General features: G+C 40.6%; 1 protein-coding gene across 3 annotated transcripts in view; it reads left to right on the top strand.

The window, feature by feature from the left end:
* Positions 1-17,851, top strand: part of LOC107763396 (putative cyclic nucleotide-gated ion channel 20, chloroplastic) — a 68,278-nt gene extending 50,427 nt beyond the window's left edge. For all 3 annotated transcript variants that reach the window (XR_012708667.1, XM_075251826.1, XM_075251827.1), the window contains 3 exons: positions 8,587-8,833; positions 16,359-16,521; positions 17,537-17,851. Coding sequence is in view for 2 of the 3 variants with exons in the window: in XM_075251826.1 (XP_075107927.1) it covers positions 8,587-8,833; positions 16,359-16,521; positions 17,537-17,633 (507 nt within the window). In the remaining variant the exon portion in view is untranslated. The remainder of the gene's footprint in view (positions 1-8,586; positions 8,834-16,358; positions 16,522-17,536) is intronic.

Below are 17,851 nucleotides of genomic sequence, written 5' to 3' on the forward strand. Positions count from 1 at the left end.
CTCACGTGTAGACTTAGGGATAGAAACAGTGGACAAAGAAGATATAAAGCCATAATGAGGTGACGACAGACAATGATAACTTAAACCCACATAGTGGGGATTAGGATTAAGTGTGGATCGTACACCTTTGCGGAGTGCAATTGGTTGACTAAGAGGAGACTGTTAGTTTACAGCATGTATATAGTGTAGTATTGTCCCACATTGGTAGAAGAGTAGTATGTCCTTGTATAGTATAGCTATAAATAAGGACCTCTTGTATTGTATTGTTCATCCAATATCAATAACATATTTTCTCTAGTGCCTTCTCACATGGTATCAGAGCAATTGTGAGAGACTTATCGCTGTGCATAAAATTTCAGCGATTCCGGGAAAGAGAAATCGATGTGCATAAATTCCAGCGATTCCGGGAAAGAGAAATCAGTACTTTTTTAAGGCTGTTTTTTATCTGCTTCATTTCTGTCAGTGTTGTGCAAAATCCAACACTACCACATGAGTCGTCACTGTCCGGCGACCAAACCCCAGTGAAAAACTCCGGCAGCAGCCTCCTCACGCGCCTCCACGCGCCACCAGAAACTCATGCGCATGAGCTCACGCGCTGGCGCGTACAACCACTTCCGGCCATTTTTTGAAAATCTTCCTTCAGAACAGTTGGGTCGCCTGGTAATTCCGATCCTACCCCTACTGTTTTCATTTCATTCCGACAACTTTGAGTTTTTTCCGGCAGCTACAATATTTCAGTATTCTGTTTCTGTGTTTCCGTACACTGTTTCAGTGGATTACAGTTGATTCTTTCTCCTATTTGGTAATAATTTGCAATAATGTCTTTTGGATTTGATGCTTTTGGATCTAGAAACATGAGTTCTGGAAGCTCTAGTGCTATTATTACTTCGGAACCTTTAATGGGAGGTTCAAACTACTTAGCTTGGGCTTCATCTGTCGAGTTATGGTGTAGAGGTCAAGGTGTTCAAGATCATCTAATCAAACAGTCTAGCGATGGAGATGAAAAGGCAACAGCACTTTGGGCAAAAATCGATGCTCAGTTATGTAGCATCTTGTGTCGATCTATTGATTCCAAGTTGATGCCCTTGTTTAGTCCATTCCAGACATGTTATTTGGTTTGGGCAAAGGCACGCACCTTATACACTAATGACATATCTCGCTTCTATGATGTGATATCATGGATGACAAACTTAAAGAAGCAGGAATTGGATATGTCTACTTACTTGGGTCAAGTACAGGCAGTCATGGAGGAATTTGAGAAGTTGATGCCAGTTTCTGCTAATGTGGAAAAACAACAAGAGCAGCGACAGAAGATGTTTCTCGTTCTTACCCTCGCTGGACTTCCTAATGATCTTGATTCAGTACGCGACCAGATTTTGGCTAGTCCGTCTGTCCCGACAGTTGATGAATTATTCTCTCGATTACTCCGCCTTGCTGCAGCACCAAGTCCACCAGTGATCTCATCACAGATACTTGATTCCTCTGTTCTTGCATCCCAGACAATGGATGTTCGGGCATCTCAAACTATGGAGCATAGACGAGGAGGAGGTCGTTTTGGAAGATCTAGACCCAAGTGTTCTTATTGTCACAAACTTGGACACACTCGTGAAATGTGCTATTCCTTACATGGTCGTCCACCCAAAAATGCTTACATTGCTCAGACCGAGATTCCAGGTAACCAAGGATTTTCTTTATCTAACGAAGAATATAATGAGTTCCTTCAGTATCGAGCAAGTAAGCAGACATCTCCACAAGTAGCCTCAGTTGCTTAGACTGATACTTCTGTTACTGGTAATTCTTTTGCTTGTGTTTCCCAGTCTAGCACTCTTGGCCCATAGGTCATGGACTCTGGCACTTCTGATCACATCTCTGGTAATATATCACTTTTGTCAAATATTGTATATTCACAGTCTCTTCCCACTGTTACTTTAGCCAATGGATGTCAAACTAAGGCAAAAGGAGTTGGACAAGCTAATCTCTTGTCTTCTATCACCCTAGATTCCGTTCTTTATGTCCCTGGCTGTCCTTTTAGTCTTGCATCTGTTAGTCGTTTGACTCGTGCCCTCCATTGTGGTATATATTTTATTGACGATTCTTTTATTATGCAGGACCGCAGTACGGGACAGACAATTGGTACAGGACGTGAATCAGAAGGCCTTTACTACCTTAACTCACTCAGTCCTTCCACAACATGTCTAGTTACAGATCCTCCAGATCTAATCCACAGACGTTTAGGACATCCGAGTTTATCCAAACTTTAGAAGATGGTGCCTAGTTTATCTAGTTTGTCTACATTAGATTGTGAGTCGTGCCAACTTGGGAAACATACCCGAGCCTCCTTTTTGCGTAGTGTTGAGAGTCATGCAGAGTCTGTCTTCTCCTTAGTTCATTCTGATATATGGGGTCCTAGTAGAGTCAGTTCATCCTTGGGATTTCGTTATTTTGTCAGTTTCATTGATGATTATTCAAGATGTACTTGGCTTTTCTTAATGAAAGATCGTTCTGAGTTATTTTCTATATTCCATAGTTTCTGTGCTGAAATCAAAAACTAATTTGGTGTATCTATTCGCATTTTTCGCAGTGATAATGCCTTAGAATATTTATTTTCTCAATTTCAGCAGTTTATGACTTCTCAAGGAATTATTCATCAGACATCTTGTCCTTATACCCCTCAGCAAAATGGGGTTGCTGAGAGAAAGAATAGGCACCTTATTGAGACTGCTCGCACACTTCTAATTGAATCTCGTGTTCCGTTGCGTTTTTGGGGCGATGCAGTTCTCATATCTTGTTATTTGATTAATCGGATGCCTTCATCTCCCATCAAGAATCAGATTCCGCATTCAGTATTGTTTCCCCAGTTACCCTTATACTCTCTTCCACCTCGTATTTTTGGGAGCACGTGTTTTGTTCATAACTTAACCCAACCCCTGGGAAAAATAAGTTAGCTCCTCGTGCTCTCAAGTGTGTCTTCCTTGGTTATTCTCGTGTTCAGAAGGGATATCGTTGTTATTCTCCAGATCTTCGTAGGTACCTTATGTCAGCTGATGTCACATTTTTTGAGTCTAAACCTTTCTTTACCTTTGCTGACCACCATGATATATCTGAGGTCTTACCTATACCGACCTTTGAGAAGTTTACTATAGCTCCTCCTCTACCTTCAGCCACAGAAGTCTTACCCATACCAACCGTTGAGGAGTCTAGTGTTGTTCCCCTTAGTTCCTCGGCCACAGGAACACCACTCTTGACTTATCATCGTCGTTTGCGTCTTCCATCAGGCCCAACTGGTTCTCGTCCTGCACCTGACCCTGCTCCTGCTGCGGACCCTGCTCCTAGTACACCGATTGCACTTCGGAAAGGTATACGGACCACACTTAACCCTAATCCTCATTATGTCGGTTTGAGCTATCATCGTCTGTCATCTCCCCATTATGCTTTTATATCTTCTTTGTCCTCGGTTTCCATCCCTAAGTCTACAGGTGAAGCGTTGTCTCATCCAGGATAGCGACATGCTATGAGTGACGAGATGTCTGCTTTACATACAAGTGGTACTTGGGAGCTTGTTCCTCTTCCCTCAGGTAAATCTACTGTTGGTTGTCGTTGGGTTTATGCAGTCAAAGTTGGTCCCGATGGACAGATTGATCGACTTAAGGCCCGTCTTGTTGCCAAAGGATATACTCAGATATTTGGGCTCGATTACAGTGACACCTTCTCTCCCGTGGCTAAAGTGGATTCAGTCCGCCTTTTTCTATCCATGGCTGCGGTTCGTCATTGGCCCCTCTATCAGCTGGACATTAAAAATGCCTTTCTTCACGGTGATCTTGTGGATGAGGTTTATATGGAGCAACCACCTGGTTTTGTTGCTCAGGGGGAGTCTCGTGGCCTTGTATGTCGCTTGCGTCGGTCACTTTATGGTCTAAAGCAGTCTCCTCGAGCCTGGTTTGGTAAGTTCAGCGCGGTTATCTAGGAGTTTGGCATGATTCGTAGTGAAGCTGATCACTCTGTGTTTTATCGGCACTCTGCTTCACGTCTCTGTATTTATCTGGTAGTCTATGTTGATGATATTGTTATTATTGGCAATGATCAGGATGGTATTACCAATCTGAAGCAGCATCTCTTCCAGCACTTCCAAACTAAGGATCTAGGCAGATTGAAGTACTTTCTAGGTATTGAGGTTGCCCAGTCTAGCTCAGGTATTGTTATTTCTCAAAGAAAATATGCTTTAGACATTCTTGAGGAGACGGGGATGATAGGTTGCAGACCTGTTGACACTCCGATGGATCCGAATTCTAAACTTATGCCAGGACAGGGGGAGCCGCTTAGCGATCCTGCAAGCTATAGGCGGCTAGTTGGAAAATTAAATTATCTCACAGTGACTAGACCCGACATTTCTTATCCTGTGAGTGTTGTAAGTCAGTTTATGAATTCTCCCTGTGATAGTCATTGGGATGCAGTTGTCCGCATTATTCGATATATAAAATCGGCTCCAGGCAAAGGGTTACTCTTTGAGGATCGAGGTCATGAGCAGATCATTGGATACTCAGATGCTGATTGGGCAGGATCACCTTCTGATAGACGTTCTACGTCTGGATATTTTGTTTTAGTAGGAGGAAATTTGGTGTCCTGGAAGAGCAAGAAACAGAATGTTGTTGCTCGGTCTAGTGCAGAAGCAGAATATCGAGCAATGGCTATGGCAACATGTGAGCTAGTCTGGACCAAACAATTGCTCAAGGAGTTAAAATTTGGTGAAATCAGTCGGATGGAACTTGTGTGCGATAATCAAGCTGCCCTTCATATTGCATCAAATCCGGTGTTCCATGAGAGAACTAAACACATTGAGATTGATTGTCACTTCGTCAGAGAAAAGATACTTTCAGGAGAGATTGCTACAAAGTTTGTGAGGTCGAATGATCAACTTGCAAATATTTTCACCAAGTCTCTCACTGGTCCTCGTATTGGTTATATATGTAACAAGTTCGGTACATATGATTTGTATGCATCTACTTGAGGGGGAGTGTTAGTTTATAGTATGTATATAGTGTAGTATTGTCCCACATTGGTAGAAGAGTAGTATGTCCTTGTATAGTATAGCTATAAATAAGGATTTCTTGTATTGTATTGTTCATCCAATATCAATAACATATTTTCTCCCGTGCCTTCTCACAGAGACAAGTCCGCAGTAGGTGCAGAATATGATGCGGGGCGTGAATCACCTAGGCCTTATGTTGGATGTGGACGACGATGATAAGTCAAGAGTGGTGGAGCTGCAGAAGGTTGAACGGGATTATGTGGAGGAACTGGAGCTATAGGTGGTGGAGCTACAACTTGAGCTGTAGGTGGTGGAACTGGAGCTATAGGTGGTGGAGCTACAACTGGAGCTGTAGATGGTGGAGTTGGAGTGACTGAATCTCCAAAAGATGCAACTAGTAGTGCCTCAGAAATATCTAAGTGATGACCTGAACCTCTGAAGTATGATTGGGTTTCAAAGAAGGTAACATCAACGGACATAAGAAACCGCTGGAGGTCAGGAGAGTAGCATCGATACCCCTTTTGTGTTCTCGAGAAACCCAAAAATACGCACTTAAGAGCACGAGGAGCTAACTTATCTGTTCCTGGAATAAGGTTATGAACAAAACAAGTGCTTCCAAAGATACGGGGTGGAAGAGAGAACAAAGGTAAGTGAGAAAACATGACAGAGAATGGAACTTGGTTCTGGATAGTTGAAGATGGTATACGATTAATAAGATAGCAAGATGTAAGAACTGCATCCCCCAAAAACGCAACGGAACATGAGATTGTATGAGTAGGGTACGAGCAGTTTCAATAAGATGTCTATTCTTTCTTTCAGCTACCCCATTTTGTTGAGATGCGTATGGACAATATGTTTGATGAATAGTCCCGTGAGATTTCATAAACTGCTGAAATGGGAAAGACAAATACTCTCGGGCATTATCACTACGAAATGTGCGAATAGAAACCCTAAATTGATTTTGAATTTCAGCGTGGAAGGTTTGGAAAATAGAAAATAACTCATATCGATTTTTTATCAAAAATATCCAAGTGCACCTTAAATAATCATCAATGAAACTAACAAAGTAGCGGAATCCCAAGGTGGAACTGACCCGACTAGGACCCCAAACATCTGAATGGATTAAAGTAAAAGGTGAATCTGCTCGATTATCAAGACGCCGAGGGAAATGGGAGCGAGTATGCTTACCGAGCTGACATGACACACTCTAGAGCTGACAAGTGAGATAAACCAGATACCATTTTCTGAAGTTTTGACAAACTGGGATGTCCAAACCGTTTATGTAATAAATCTGGTGAATTAGTAACACGACAAGTTGTATAAGGAAGACAAGATATGAGTCCATATGATTTAGCAAGGATAAGGTAATAAAGTCCGTTCGATTCACGCCCGGTACCAATGATCCGCCCCGTACTGCGTTCCTGTATAAAAACATGGTCATCAAGAAATAAAACAGCGCATTTAAGTGATTTGGCTAAGCGACTAACAGCTATAAGATTAAAAGGACTATTGGGAACATAAAGGACTGAATCTAAAGGTAAGGAAGGAAGTGGGCTTGCTTGACCTATTGCAGTTACCATGGTTTGAGACCCATTGGCCATTGTGACTTTTGGAATAGATTGAGAATACGAAATAGTAGTGAAAAAAGATTTGTTACCAGAAATATGATCTGATGCATCTGATTCAATGACCCAAGACTCAGAGGATGAAGATTGGGAGAAACAAGTCACGCTATTACCTGTTTGAATAACAGAAGCTATCTCAGACGATGTCTACTTACATGCTTTGTACTGAAGGAACTTAATATAATCTGCTAAAGAAACCATCCGACTATTCAAAGCATCGGTTCCCATGTCGCTACAATTTGTAGTAGTAGGGTTAACTTGAAATAGTGAAAATAAGTAACTCCTGTGAGAAAACTGAAGAAATAGCTTGAAAAACTTTGTTTATAGGCGGAATGAAACAAAACCAGTGAGGGTAGGATCGGAATTACCAGGCGATTCTACTGTTCAACTGAAACCTTTTCAAAATTTGGCCGGAACACGTGGGTCAGATCTCGCCGAAAAAAAAAATTCTTTTCCAGGCGCGTGAGGGCGCGTGGATGTGTGTTTTCCGGTGGGGTTGACTGGGGTTTGGTCGCCGGAGCCTGAGAAGTCTTGTGGTGGTGTTGGTTTTTGCACAACGCCAACAGAAAGTGATTTGCTTACGGACAACCTTCTAAGTCGCTGGAAAATTGCACGGCGAAGAGGTCTTTCTTCCCGGAAGTCGCTGGAATGATACACAACAAGGAGATATTATTCCTCTTCCAATGTGGGACAAGACTACACTATACATATCTGTAAACTAATCATGATTTTCAATTCTTTATCCTTTTGCTGATACTTTCATCTAGAATAAGTCTTTAGAATTGGGACTCTATCAAATGCTTTTCGGTTTTCCTTCTGTTTCTCTAGCAGAATTTCTGCTGTCATATATTTGAAGAGCAAAGAAAGAGAACTAGTTGATGCAATGTGGAGAGAACACAAGAACTCCAAAAACCTGGGGAATTTAAGTGATTTTACTCGTCACAAAGATAGAAAACCTTGAAGAACAACTTAGATATGAAAGAAGAGGGAAACCTGGAAATTTGGTGAATCAAGTTTGAAAAGGACTAAGAGTACTGGTGAAAACAAGCACAAAATGACTAAGATCAATGATGAAAACAAGCACAAGAGAGGAGACTAGAGTGCTGCCTGAATATTCTTTTTTGCTTTGCATCACTTCCTTTGGATCTTGGTCTTTGGACTCTGGCGGTTTAATTGGACTTGTTCTTGTTTTGACTTTTGGTATTGTTTGGTAATTGTGCATGTTCTTTGCTCACTTAAAGGAGCTTTGCAAGGTTGTTGTTTTCATATTCATTTTCTTTAGCACCTGCCACGTAATCTAAGGAAAGGCTTTCAGAAAATGTATTGGATGAATCTATTATGTAGAAACCCAATTGGCCGATTCTCTAGGTGGCACATGGTGTGGGAATTGGAATAAACAGTTAGGATCAATTTTTGTTGTGAGGGAAATTGGGAACAAAAGAACACTAACCAATTAGGTAGATGCAAAAAATGTTTAGAAACAAATTTAGAAGGAACAAATAGATGGCAGTTTGGGAGAATGATCAGTAGGGGTTTTTATAGAGCAAGTTTGGGGATGGGGATAGGGATTAGGTATGAATGTGTTGATTTTGTAGAGATGCAAGGGTTAAGGAATGATTTTGTTATGCGCATTATGATAAAGAAATGGATCTAAGGCTTAGCTTAACGTCAAAAACTAGCTCTTGAGGGGAGGATTGTCCAAGACCATAGAATGAGATCAAATCTCCCATCCACAACTTATGTGGGAGTTCTAACACATTAAAATACACATTATTTTAGCCATGCAAATTTTAATTTGTTCAATTATTGAAACAGATAATATTTGATCTCTTCCTTCAACAACTTCATGCTAATAGTAGTAAATGGCTCTTTATACTGAACATATATTTTTGGATACTTCGGTCATGACTTTCACATTATGTTATTGATTTGCAGGTCCAGATATTTGCACTTCTCGATGAACCCATCTTAGATGCCATCTGTGAGAGATTGAGACTGAAAACATACATAGCAGGAAGCAAAGTTTTATACCGTGGTGGTCTGGTTGACAAGATGGTTTTCATAATTCGGGGTAAGATGGAAAGCATTGGAGAAGATGGAAATGTGGCCTTCTTGTCTGAAGGGGATGCCTGTGGGGAAGAATTCCTCACATGGTGCCTTGAACATTCTTCTATAAACAGAGGTGATTACAGATATTTTAAGATTGTCTTGTGGGTGCATTCATTTTTGGCATATATGCATGATATAATGTTGGCTCTAAATTTATGGTTATTAGATAAGACAATGTTCATTGGAACAGTGTAAGAAGAAAAAACTTGACAAAGCTTTTGAGGCAACTAATTACACTAGCAGCAACAACAACAAACCCAGTTGAGTCCCACAAGTGGGGTCTGAGGAGGTTAGTGTGTACGCAGACCTTACCCCTACCTAGAGAAGGTAGGGAGGTTGTTTCCGATGGACTTTCGGCTCAAAGAAAGAGGAAAAACGAAGCAATAGCAACAAGCAGTAACATGAGCTATCAAGTTATAAGAACATCGAAGCGAAAGAAACACCAACTAGTAACAAAAATCTACGACTAAGAAAATACAAGACTAACACTAATACTTTATGGACAAGGAAAACGCTCGACTATCTAACCTTCTACCCTAATTCTCGTCCTCCAAACCCTCCTATAAAGGGTCATGTCCTCGGTAAGCTGGAGCATCGCCATGTCTTGCCTAGCAAGCGTACTCATCATTTCAAACAATAAAGCGAACGGATAGAGTACTGTTCCATGAGAAACACCAAATTTGCAATTAATCATTGTTGTTTGAGATATCAAATGTGGAAATGTTTTAAGATTAAAAGGGAAAGTAAGTAATGGCTCACAAGCAAGGGAGAACATGGGATTGGGACTTGGAGTCTCAACTAGCTCAAATCCACCCAAGTGTCTTAATTAAACTTTACTAATCAAACCTAGGTCAATGTCATTAGCCTTGGAAATCAATTACCCATTAGTATTTCCCAACATATAATAGATTCTTGATTACCCCCTAGTTGTTTCCCAATAAATTAGCTAGTCTAACTCAGTTAATTATCCCTAACCAAGTTGCATCAAGCACATTCCAATTTTGGCTACAAGCATGAATGGGTTATCCCTAACCTCTATCAATAGACTAGGTTCAATTAATCCCTTAATTAACCTAAAATTCTTGTTGATTACTCCAAACTCAATCCTAATTTCCTTTCCCAAAGGCAAATCAAGGCAATTTAGGGATATCTTGGGGTTAGCTACTCCCTTTGGAATCAATATAAAGCAAGAAAAATCAAATAAACAAAAGACCCACTCATCAATGAGCAAAAAGTCAATAAATACACAAGGTAGAAATTAAGCTAATCAAAACCCAAATCAACAATGCCTCCCAACCTATGTTACGCGGACTCTCCAAACTGCTACCATACCCATGTCGGATCCTCCAAAAATTAACTACTTTTGGAGGATCCGACACACACGCAACGACATTTTCAGAGAGTCCGAGCACCATAGCTCCCAACAAGGTTGTCCAACCCACAAAATTTATACCAAATTTATCAATACAAAATGAGGAAATAAAGAAAGGAGATAAAGGTTGCACCGAAGGGTGTGGCCTAGTGGTCAATGAAGTGGGTTAGAACCATGAGGTCTCAGGTTCAAATCCCATCGGAGGCAAATACATTAGGTGATTTTTTCCCATATGTCTAAGCTTTGCTGGTCAGAGTTACCTGATATCTGTTGCTGGTGGGAGTTGACAGGTATCCCGTGGAATTAGTTAAGGTGCATGCAAGTTGTCCCGGACGCCATGGTTATTAAAAAAAGGAGATAAAAGTAAATAAATCTCTCTAAGTGTAGCTCTAATTCTTCATTCCATGGTGTAGAGAGGTTGAAAGTGCTCCCTCAAGCTTGCTCCTAGCAGATATTCAAAATGACCTAATACTACATATTTATAGTTTAGGGAAACTTTTTAACAAATGTTCCCAAGAATGCCCTTCGGGAGAAAATGCTGATGGCACAAGATGCTGCGGTCCGCATGATGTCTTCGAGTGTTCCGCAGAAATGGCCTGGTGACTCTGGAATTGCGACCACTGGATTCTCATCTTGACCAGTCTTGCCGACTATATTATGTGCTCCACACTTATCAGCTGCAGACTGCAGTCGCCTTGTGCTCAGCTTCTCGTTTTGAGTCCAGTTTCTTCACTTTTGCATCTTTTTAAGTGTTTTTCTATCTTTTCTCCAACTTGTTTCGGACTGAGGCATAGTTGTTGGTGTTGTTGTTTTTTCCATCTTTTGGACGCTTCCACCTTGTCAGCACATTATTTCCTGAAACCATACAAAAGTCATAAGATTTGGCAATAATTATCACTCAAAGACATGACAAGTGCATGTAAAGTCCAGAATAAATTGGTAAAAATCCAACTTATTAGAGTCTTGCAGGACTTCTGGATATTGTCCTTTCTTATGGAACAACTCTTTTTTCTTGTTCTTATTTTGGTCTTATACTAGGACAAATGTGTAGAATATGAAGTCTATACGACATAACTATAATGCAAACGTCCCTGGATTGATGTTTTTCTTGTCTTGTGCTTGATATAAAGCCGATATACTAACTAGAAAATTGCCCCCCCCCCTTCTTCTTTTCTGTTTTATCATTTGGAAGCTTTATATCATATATGGTTCACCAAGTTTTGGCTCTCTTGCACCAGACTAGATAAACTGGAAATGTCAAAAGTTGGATTTTGTTGAAATTTTTGGTGTTGAGAGGATGGACATTCAGTGGTCATACGAATGTCAGGATCAATAAGTATGTGGTTTATCTGTCTACATTTGCTGGTTTTAGAATTTGCTGTGAACTTTCAATCAATCTAATCACAGAGGTGACTTCCCTGTTTAATGAAGTTAAGCTTACACAATTTTTTATTGAATATTGTGAGAAAGCACGGGAGAAAATATATTATTGATATTGGATAATAAAAATAATACAAGAGGTCCCTATTTATAGCTATACACTACAAGGAGATATTACTCCTCTTCCAATGTGGAACAAGAGTGGGTTGCTCAGGCGGTGAGCACCCTCCACTTCCAACCAAGAGGTTGTGAGTTTGAGTCACCCCAAGAGCAAGGTGGGGAGTTTTTGGAGGGATGGAGCCGAGGGTCTATCGGAAACAGCCTCTCTACCACAGGGTAGGGGTAAGGTCTGCGTACACACTACCCTCCCCAAACCCCGCTATTGGGATTATACTGGGTTGTTGTTGTTGTTGTTTCAATGTGGGACAAGACTACACTATACATATCTGTAAACTAACACTCCCCCTCAAGCCGGTGCATACACATCATATGTACTGAGCTTGTTACGCATGTAGCTAATACGAAAACCAGTAAGAGACTTAGTGAAAATATCTGCTAACTGATCATTCGACTTTACAAACTTTGTAACAGTATCTCCTGAAAGTATTTTTTCTCTGACAAAGTGACAGTCGATCTCAATGTGTTTAGTCCTCGCATGGAACACCGGATTTGATGCAATATGAAGAGTAGCTTGGTTATCACACATCAGTTCCATCTTGCTGATTTCTCCGAACTTTAACTCCTTGAGCAACTGCTTGATCCAAACTCACTCATACGTCGCCATAGCCATGACCCGATATTCGGCTTCGGCGCTAGATTGAGCAACTACATTCTGTTTCTTGCTCTTCCACGAGACCAAGTTACCTCATACTAGAACACAATATCCAAACGTAGAATATCTATCAAAAGGTGGATCCTGCCCAATCAACATCTGTGTACCCAACAATCTGCTCGTGGCCTCGATCCTCGAATAGTAATCCTTTGCCTGGAGCTGACTTTATATACCGAAGAATGCGAACAACTGCATCCCAGTGACTATCACAGAGAGAATCCATAAACTGACTTACAACACTCACCGGAAAAGAAATGTCAGGTCTAGTCACTGTGAGGTAATTCAATTTGCCAACCAACGTCTTATATCTCATAGGGTCTCTAAGAGGCTCCCCCTGTCCAGGCAGAAGCTTAGCATTCAGATCCATAGGTCTGCAACCCATCATTCTAGTTTCCTCAAGAATGTCTAAGGCATACTTCCGCTGTGAAATAACAATACCTGAGCTAGACTGAGCGACCTCAATACCTAAAAAATACTTCAATCTGCCCAGATCCTTAGTCTGGAAGTGCTAAAAGAGATGTTGCTTCAGATTAGTAATACCATCCTAATCATTGCTAGTAATAACAATATCATCAACATAAACCACTAGATAAATACACAGATTAGGAGCAGAATGCCGATAAAACACACAGTGATCAGCCTCACTACGAGTCATGCCGAACTCCTGAATAATTGTGCTGAACTTACCAAACCAAGCTTGAGGGGACTGTTTCAAACCATATAGTGACCTGCGCAATCTGCACACACAACCATTAAACTCCCCTGAGCAACAAAACCAGGTGGTTGCTCCATATAAACTTCTTCCTCAAGATCACCGTGGAGAAAAGTATTCTTAATGTCTAACTGATAAAGAGGCCAATGACGTACAACACCCATGGACAAAAAGAGACGAACAGATGCTAATTTAGCCACGGGAGAAAAAGTATCACTATAATCAAGCCCAAAAATCTGAGTATATCCTTTTGCAACAAGACGAGCCTTAAGCCGATCAGCCTGGCCATCAGGACCGACTTTCACTGCATAAACCCAAGGACAACCAAAAGTAGACTTACCTGCAGGAAGAGGAACAAGCTCCCAAGTGTCACCCGCATGTAAAGCAGACATCTCTTCTATCATAGCATGTCGCCATCCTGGATGAGATAGTGCATCACCTGTAGACTTAGGGATAGAAACAATGGACAAAAAAGATATAAAACCATAATGAGGTGACGACAGGCGATGATAACTTAAATCGACATAGTGGGGATTAGAATTAAGTGTGGATTGTACACCTTTGCGGAGTGCAATTGGTTGACTAAGAGGAGACAAGTCCGCAGTAGATGCAAAATCTGATGCGGGGCGTGAATCACCTGGCCTGATGCTGGATGTGGACGACGATGATAAGTCAAGAGTGGTGGAGCTGCAGAAGGTTGAACTGGATTATGTGGAGGAACTGGAGCTATAGGTGGTGGAACTACAACTGGAGTTGTAGGTGGTGGAGCTACAACTGGAGTTGTAGGTAGTGGAGCTGGAGTGACTGAATCTCCAAAAGATGAAACTGGTAGTACCTCAAAAATATCTAAGTGATGACCTGAACCTGTGAAGTATGATTTGGGTTTCAAAGAAGGTAACATCAGCGCACATAAGGTACCGCTGGAGGTCAGGAAAGTAGCATCGATACCCCTTTTGTGTTCTCGAGAGACCCAGAAATACGCACTTAAGAGCACGAGAAGCTAACTTATCTGTTCCTGGAGTAAGGTTATGGACAAAACAAGTGCTTCCAAAGATATGGGGTAGAAGAGAGAACAAAGGTAAGTGGGAAAACATGACAGAGAATGGAACTTGGTTTTGGATAGCTGAAGATGGCATACGATTAATAAGATAGCAAGATGTAAGAATTGCATCCCCCCCAAAAACGCAACGGAGCATGAGATTGTATGAGTAGGGTAAGAGCAGTTTCAATAAGATGTCTATTTTTTCTTTCAGTTACCCTATTTTGTTGAGATGTGTACGGACAAGATGTTTGATGAATAATCCCATGAGATTTCATAAACTGCTGAAATGGGGAAGACAAATACTCTCGGGCATTATCACTACGAAATGTACGAATAAAAATCCCATATCGATTTTGAATTTCAGCGTGGAAGGTCTGGAAAATAGAAAACAGCTCAAATCGATTTTTTATCAAAAATATCCAAGTGCACCTTAAATAATCATCAATGAAACTGACAAAGTACCGGAATCCCAAGGTGGAACTAACCCGACTAGGACCCCTAACATCTGAATGGATTAAAGTAAAAGGTGAATATGCTCGATTATCAAGACGCCGAGGGAAATTGGAGCGAGTATGCTTATCGAGCTGACATGACTCACACTCTAGAGCTGACAAGTGAGATCAACCAGATACCATTTTCTGAAGTTTTGACAAACTAGGATGTCCCAACCGTTTATGTAATAAATCTGGTGAATCAGTAACAGGACAAGTTGTTGAAGGAAGACAAGATGTGAGCCCATGTGATGTGAGTCCATGTGATTTAGGTAATAAAGTCCGTTTGATTCACGCCCGGTACCAATGATCCGCCCTGTACTGCGTTCCTGTATAAAAACATGGTCATCAAGAAATAAAACAGCGCATTTAAGTGATTTGGCTAAGCGACTAACAACTATGAGATTAAAAGGACTATTGGGAACATAAAGGACTGAATCTAAAGGTAAGGAAGGAAGTGGACTTGCTTGACTTATTGCAGTTGCCATGGTTTGAGACCCATTGGTCATTGTAACTTTTGGAAGAGATTGAGAATACGAAATAGTAGTGAAAAGAGATTTGTTACCAGAAATATGATCCGATGCACCTGAATCAATGACCCAAGACTTAGAGGATGAAGATTGGGAAAAACAAGTCACGCTATTACCTGTTTGAACAACAGATGCTATCTCAGAAAATGTTTGCTTACATGCTTTGTACTGAAGGAACTCAATATAATCTGCTAAAGAAACCATCTGACTATTCAAAGCATCGGTTCCTATGTCGCTACGAGATGTCTGCTTACATACTTTGTACTGAAGGAACTCAATATAATCTGCTAAAGAAACCATCCGACTATTCAAAGCATCGGTTCCCATGTCGCTACAATTTGTAGTAGTAGGGTTAACTTGAAATAATGGAAATAAGTAACTCCTGTGAAAAAACTGAAGAAAAAACTTTAAAAACACTGTTTATAGCAGGAAAACAGAACACTGTTCTGCGTCGGAAACACTGTTCACACTGGAAACAGTGTAGCTAGCCGGAATCTACTGTAGCTGACGGAAAAACTCAAAGTCGTCGGAATTAAACAAAATCAGTGAGGGTAGGATCGGAATTACTAGGCGATCCCACTGTTCAACTGGAACTTTTTAAAAATCTGGCCGGAACAATGTTCACACGCCGGCGCGTGTGTGAGATCTCGCCGGAAATTTTTTGCTTTTCCAAGCGCGTGAGGGCGCGTGGACGTGTGTTTTCAGGTGGGGTTGACTGGGGTTTGGTCGTCGGAGCCTGAGGAGTCTTGTGGTGGTGTTGGTTTTTTGCACAACACCAACAGAAAGTGATTTGCTTACGGACAACCTTCTAAGTCGCCGGAAAATTGCACGGCGAAGAGGTCTTTCTTCCCGGAAGTCGCTGGAATGATGCACATTGACGATTTTCTCACTAATGCTGTGATACCATGTGAGAAAGCACGGGAGAAAATATATTATTGATATTGGATAATAAATATAATACAAGAGGTCCCTATTTATAGCTATACACTACAAGAAGATATTACTCCTCTTCTAATGTGGGACAAGACTACACTATATATATCTGTAAACTAACAAATTGAAAACCATATGAAGAGTGGTTAAAGCTTAAAACTTTTGCTGCCTTTAGTCTACCAGTGGGCTGTCTGAAACTTTGATAAGTTCAAAGTAATTTTTCCAGTCTTGGGAGAGAGAAGGTTGTGAATTTGAAATGCATATTGTAATGATTTCTTATCGTCGCTTTTCATTTTGTCTTTGCAGATGGAAAAAAGATCAGAATTCCAGGACACAGATTGCTGAGCAACAGACTAGTTAGGTGCCTAACAAATGTTGAAGCCTTTATATTACGAGCTGCAGATCTTAAAGAAGTCACCAATCTTTTCGCAAGATTCTCGAGGAGTCCACGTGTTCAAGGTGTCATAAGGTAATTTAAACTTATAGCTACTGAATCTCCAATCCATTTATTTGTTTTGTTGAAAACACTCGATACATGGTGATAAACAAAATAACGTGGCATTGATTTTTCATGGCTCTACCTATAGTATCAGATTTGTATAGTAGACAAAATATGAGAAGATCAACTAGAAGGGCCTCTCTGGAGATGATCATGTCAGATTTACATGTATGTGTTTTCAAGTTAGGTGGTAGTTCAAGTCATTGAGCCTTTACTCAAGCTAATGTCACTAATTAAAACCCATTCCGGTTTCTTTCTACTTTCATTCCTGACCACCAGCAAAACCATAATCTTTATCATTCTGCAGAACTAGAACAACGACACTTAGTCTAGTATACTTGTATTCTCTCCAACTGATAAAGAAATGGACGTTGAGACTAACTCAACCCCAAAAGCTAGCTCATGAGGTGAGGATTGCCCAAACCATATAAAGAGACCAATTCCCCCATCCCTTAGCTGATGTGGGAGACTCAACACCAACTGGAGGAAGTTATCATCTTATTTGTTCAAAAATTTGTGGAATGCTATGTTGTCTTTTTAAGCTATCCTATACTTATGTCCCTCTTCTTCCTCATAACAGAATGCCCTGCTTCCCTTATTTCTTGTCTCTTTGTTTCTGCTCCGCATTTCCCTTTTCTGACATATCATAGGCTTTTGAAGCATTACCTTGTGGAAGTTTTTCGCTCTCTTCTATGTTCATATTTTGCTTTGAGGGATGCTTTTTTTTGGTGGTTTGTGTGTGTGTGGGAGGGGGTTTGACGCGAGATTGCAATGGATTTGCTGGTATCATGGACTGATCAGTGGCTGGAGTTAGATGTAAAGCTTTAAATTGGAGGAAGAAGATTTATGATGCTATTCTCTATATTTGTTTTCTTGTTGTTTGATGCTCTATCTTTTTTCCCATCTTTCAGCTTGGACACTATTTAATAAATAGCTGATAGTCTTTATAGTAGCATGTAAAATATGTAAAGAAGCCATATTTCAGGTATAAATCTCCATATAGGCGGCGGCCAGTACAAGTTGCCTGGAGATGCAAGAAGAAACGTCAAAGCCGAGCAGACTCTTCCAGCCCCCGACACTAATATATCAATCTTAAACTACCTTAGTATAATTCATTAGTTCTTCTGAATACATTTTAAAATATTTGCAAATTGTTTCTGTATATCTATTTCTACGTTTTGTATGTAATATATAGTAGTTGTAATCAGAATCGGACTGAAACTTTGTATTGAAATAACAAATATATTAACCCCAGACGAACGGTTTATAATGTTAAAAAATATGTTTTTGATGAATAAAA

This window comes from Nicotiana tabacum, chromosome 4 (genome assembly GCF_000715075.1).
Source record: "Nicotiana tabacum cultivar K326 chromosome 4, ASM71507v2, whole genome shotgun sequence".
NCBI lineage: Eukaryota > Viridiplantae > Streptophyta > Magnoliopsida > Solanales > Solanaceae > Nicotiana > Nicotiana tabacum.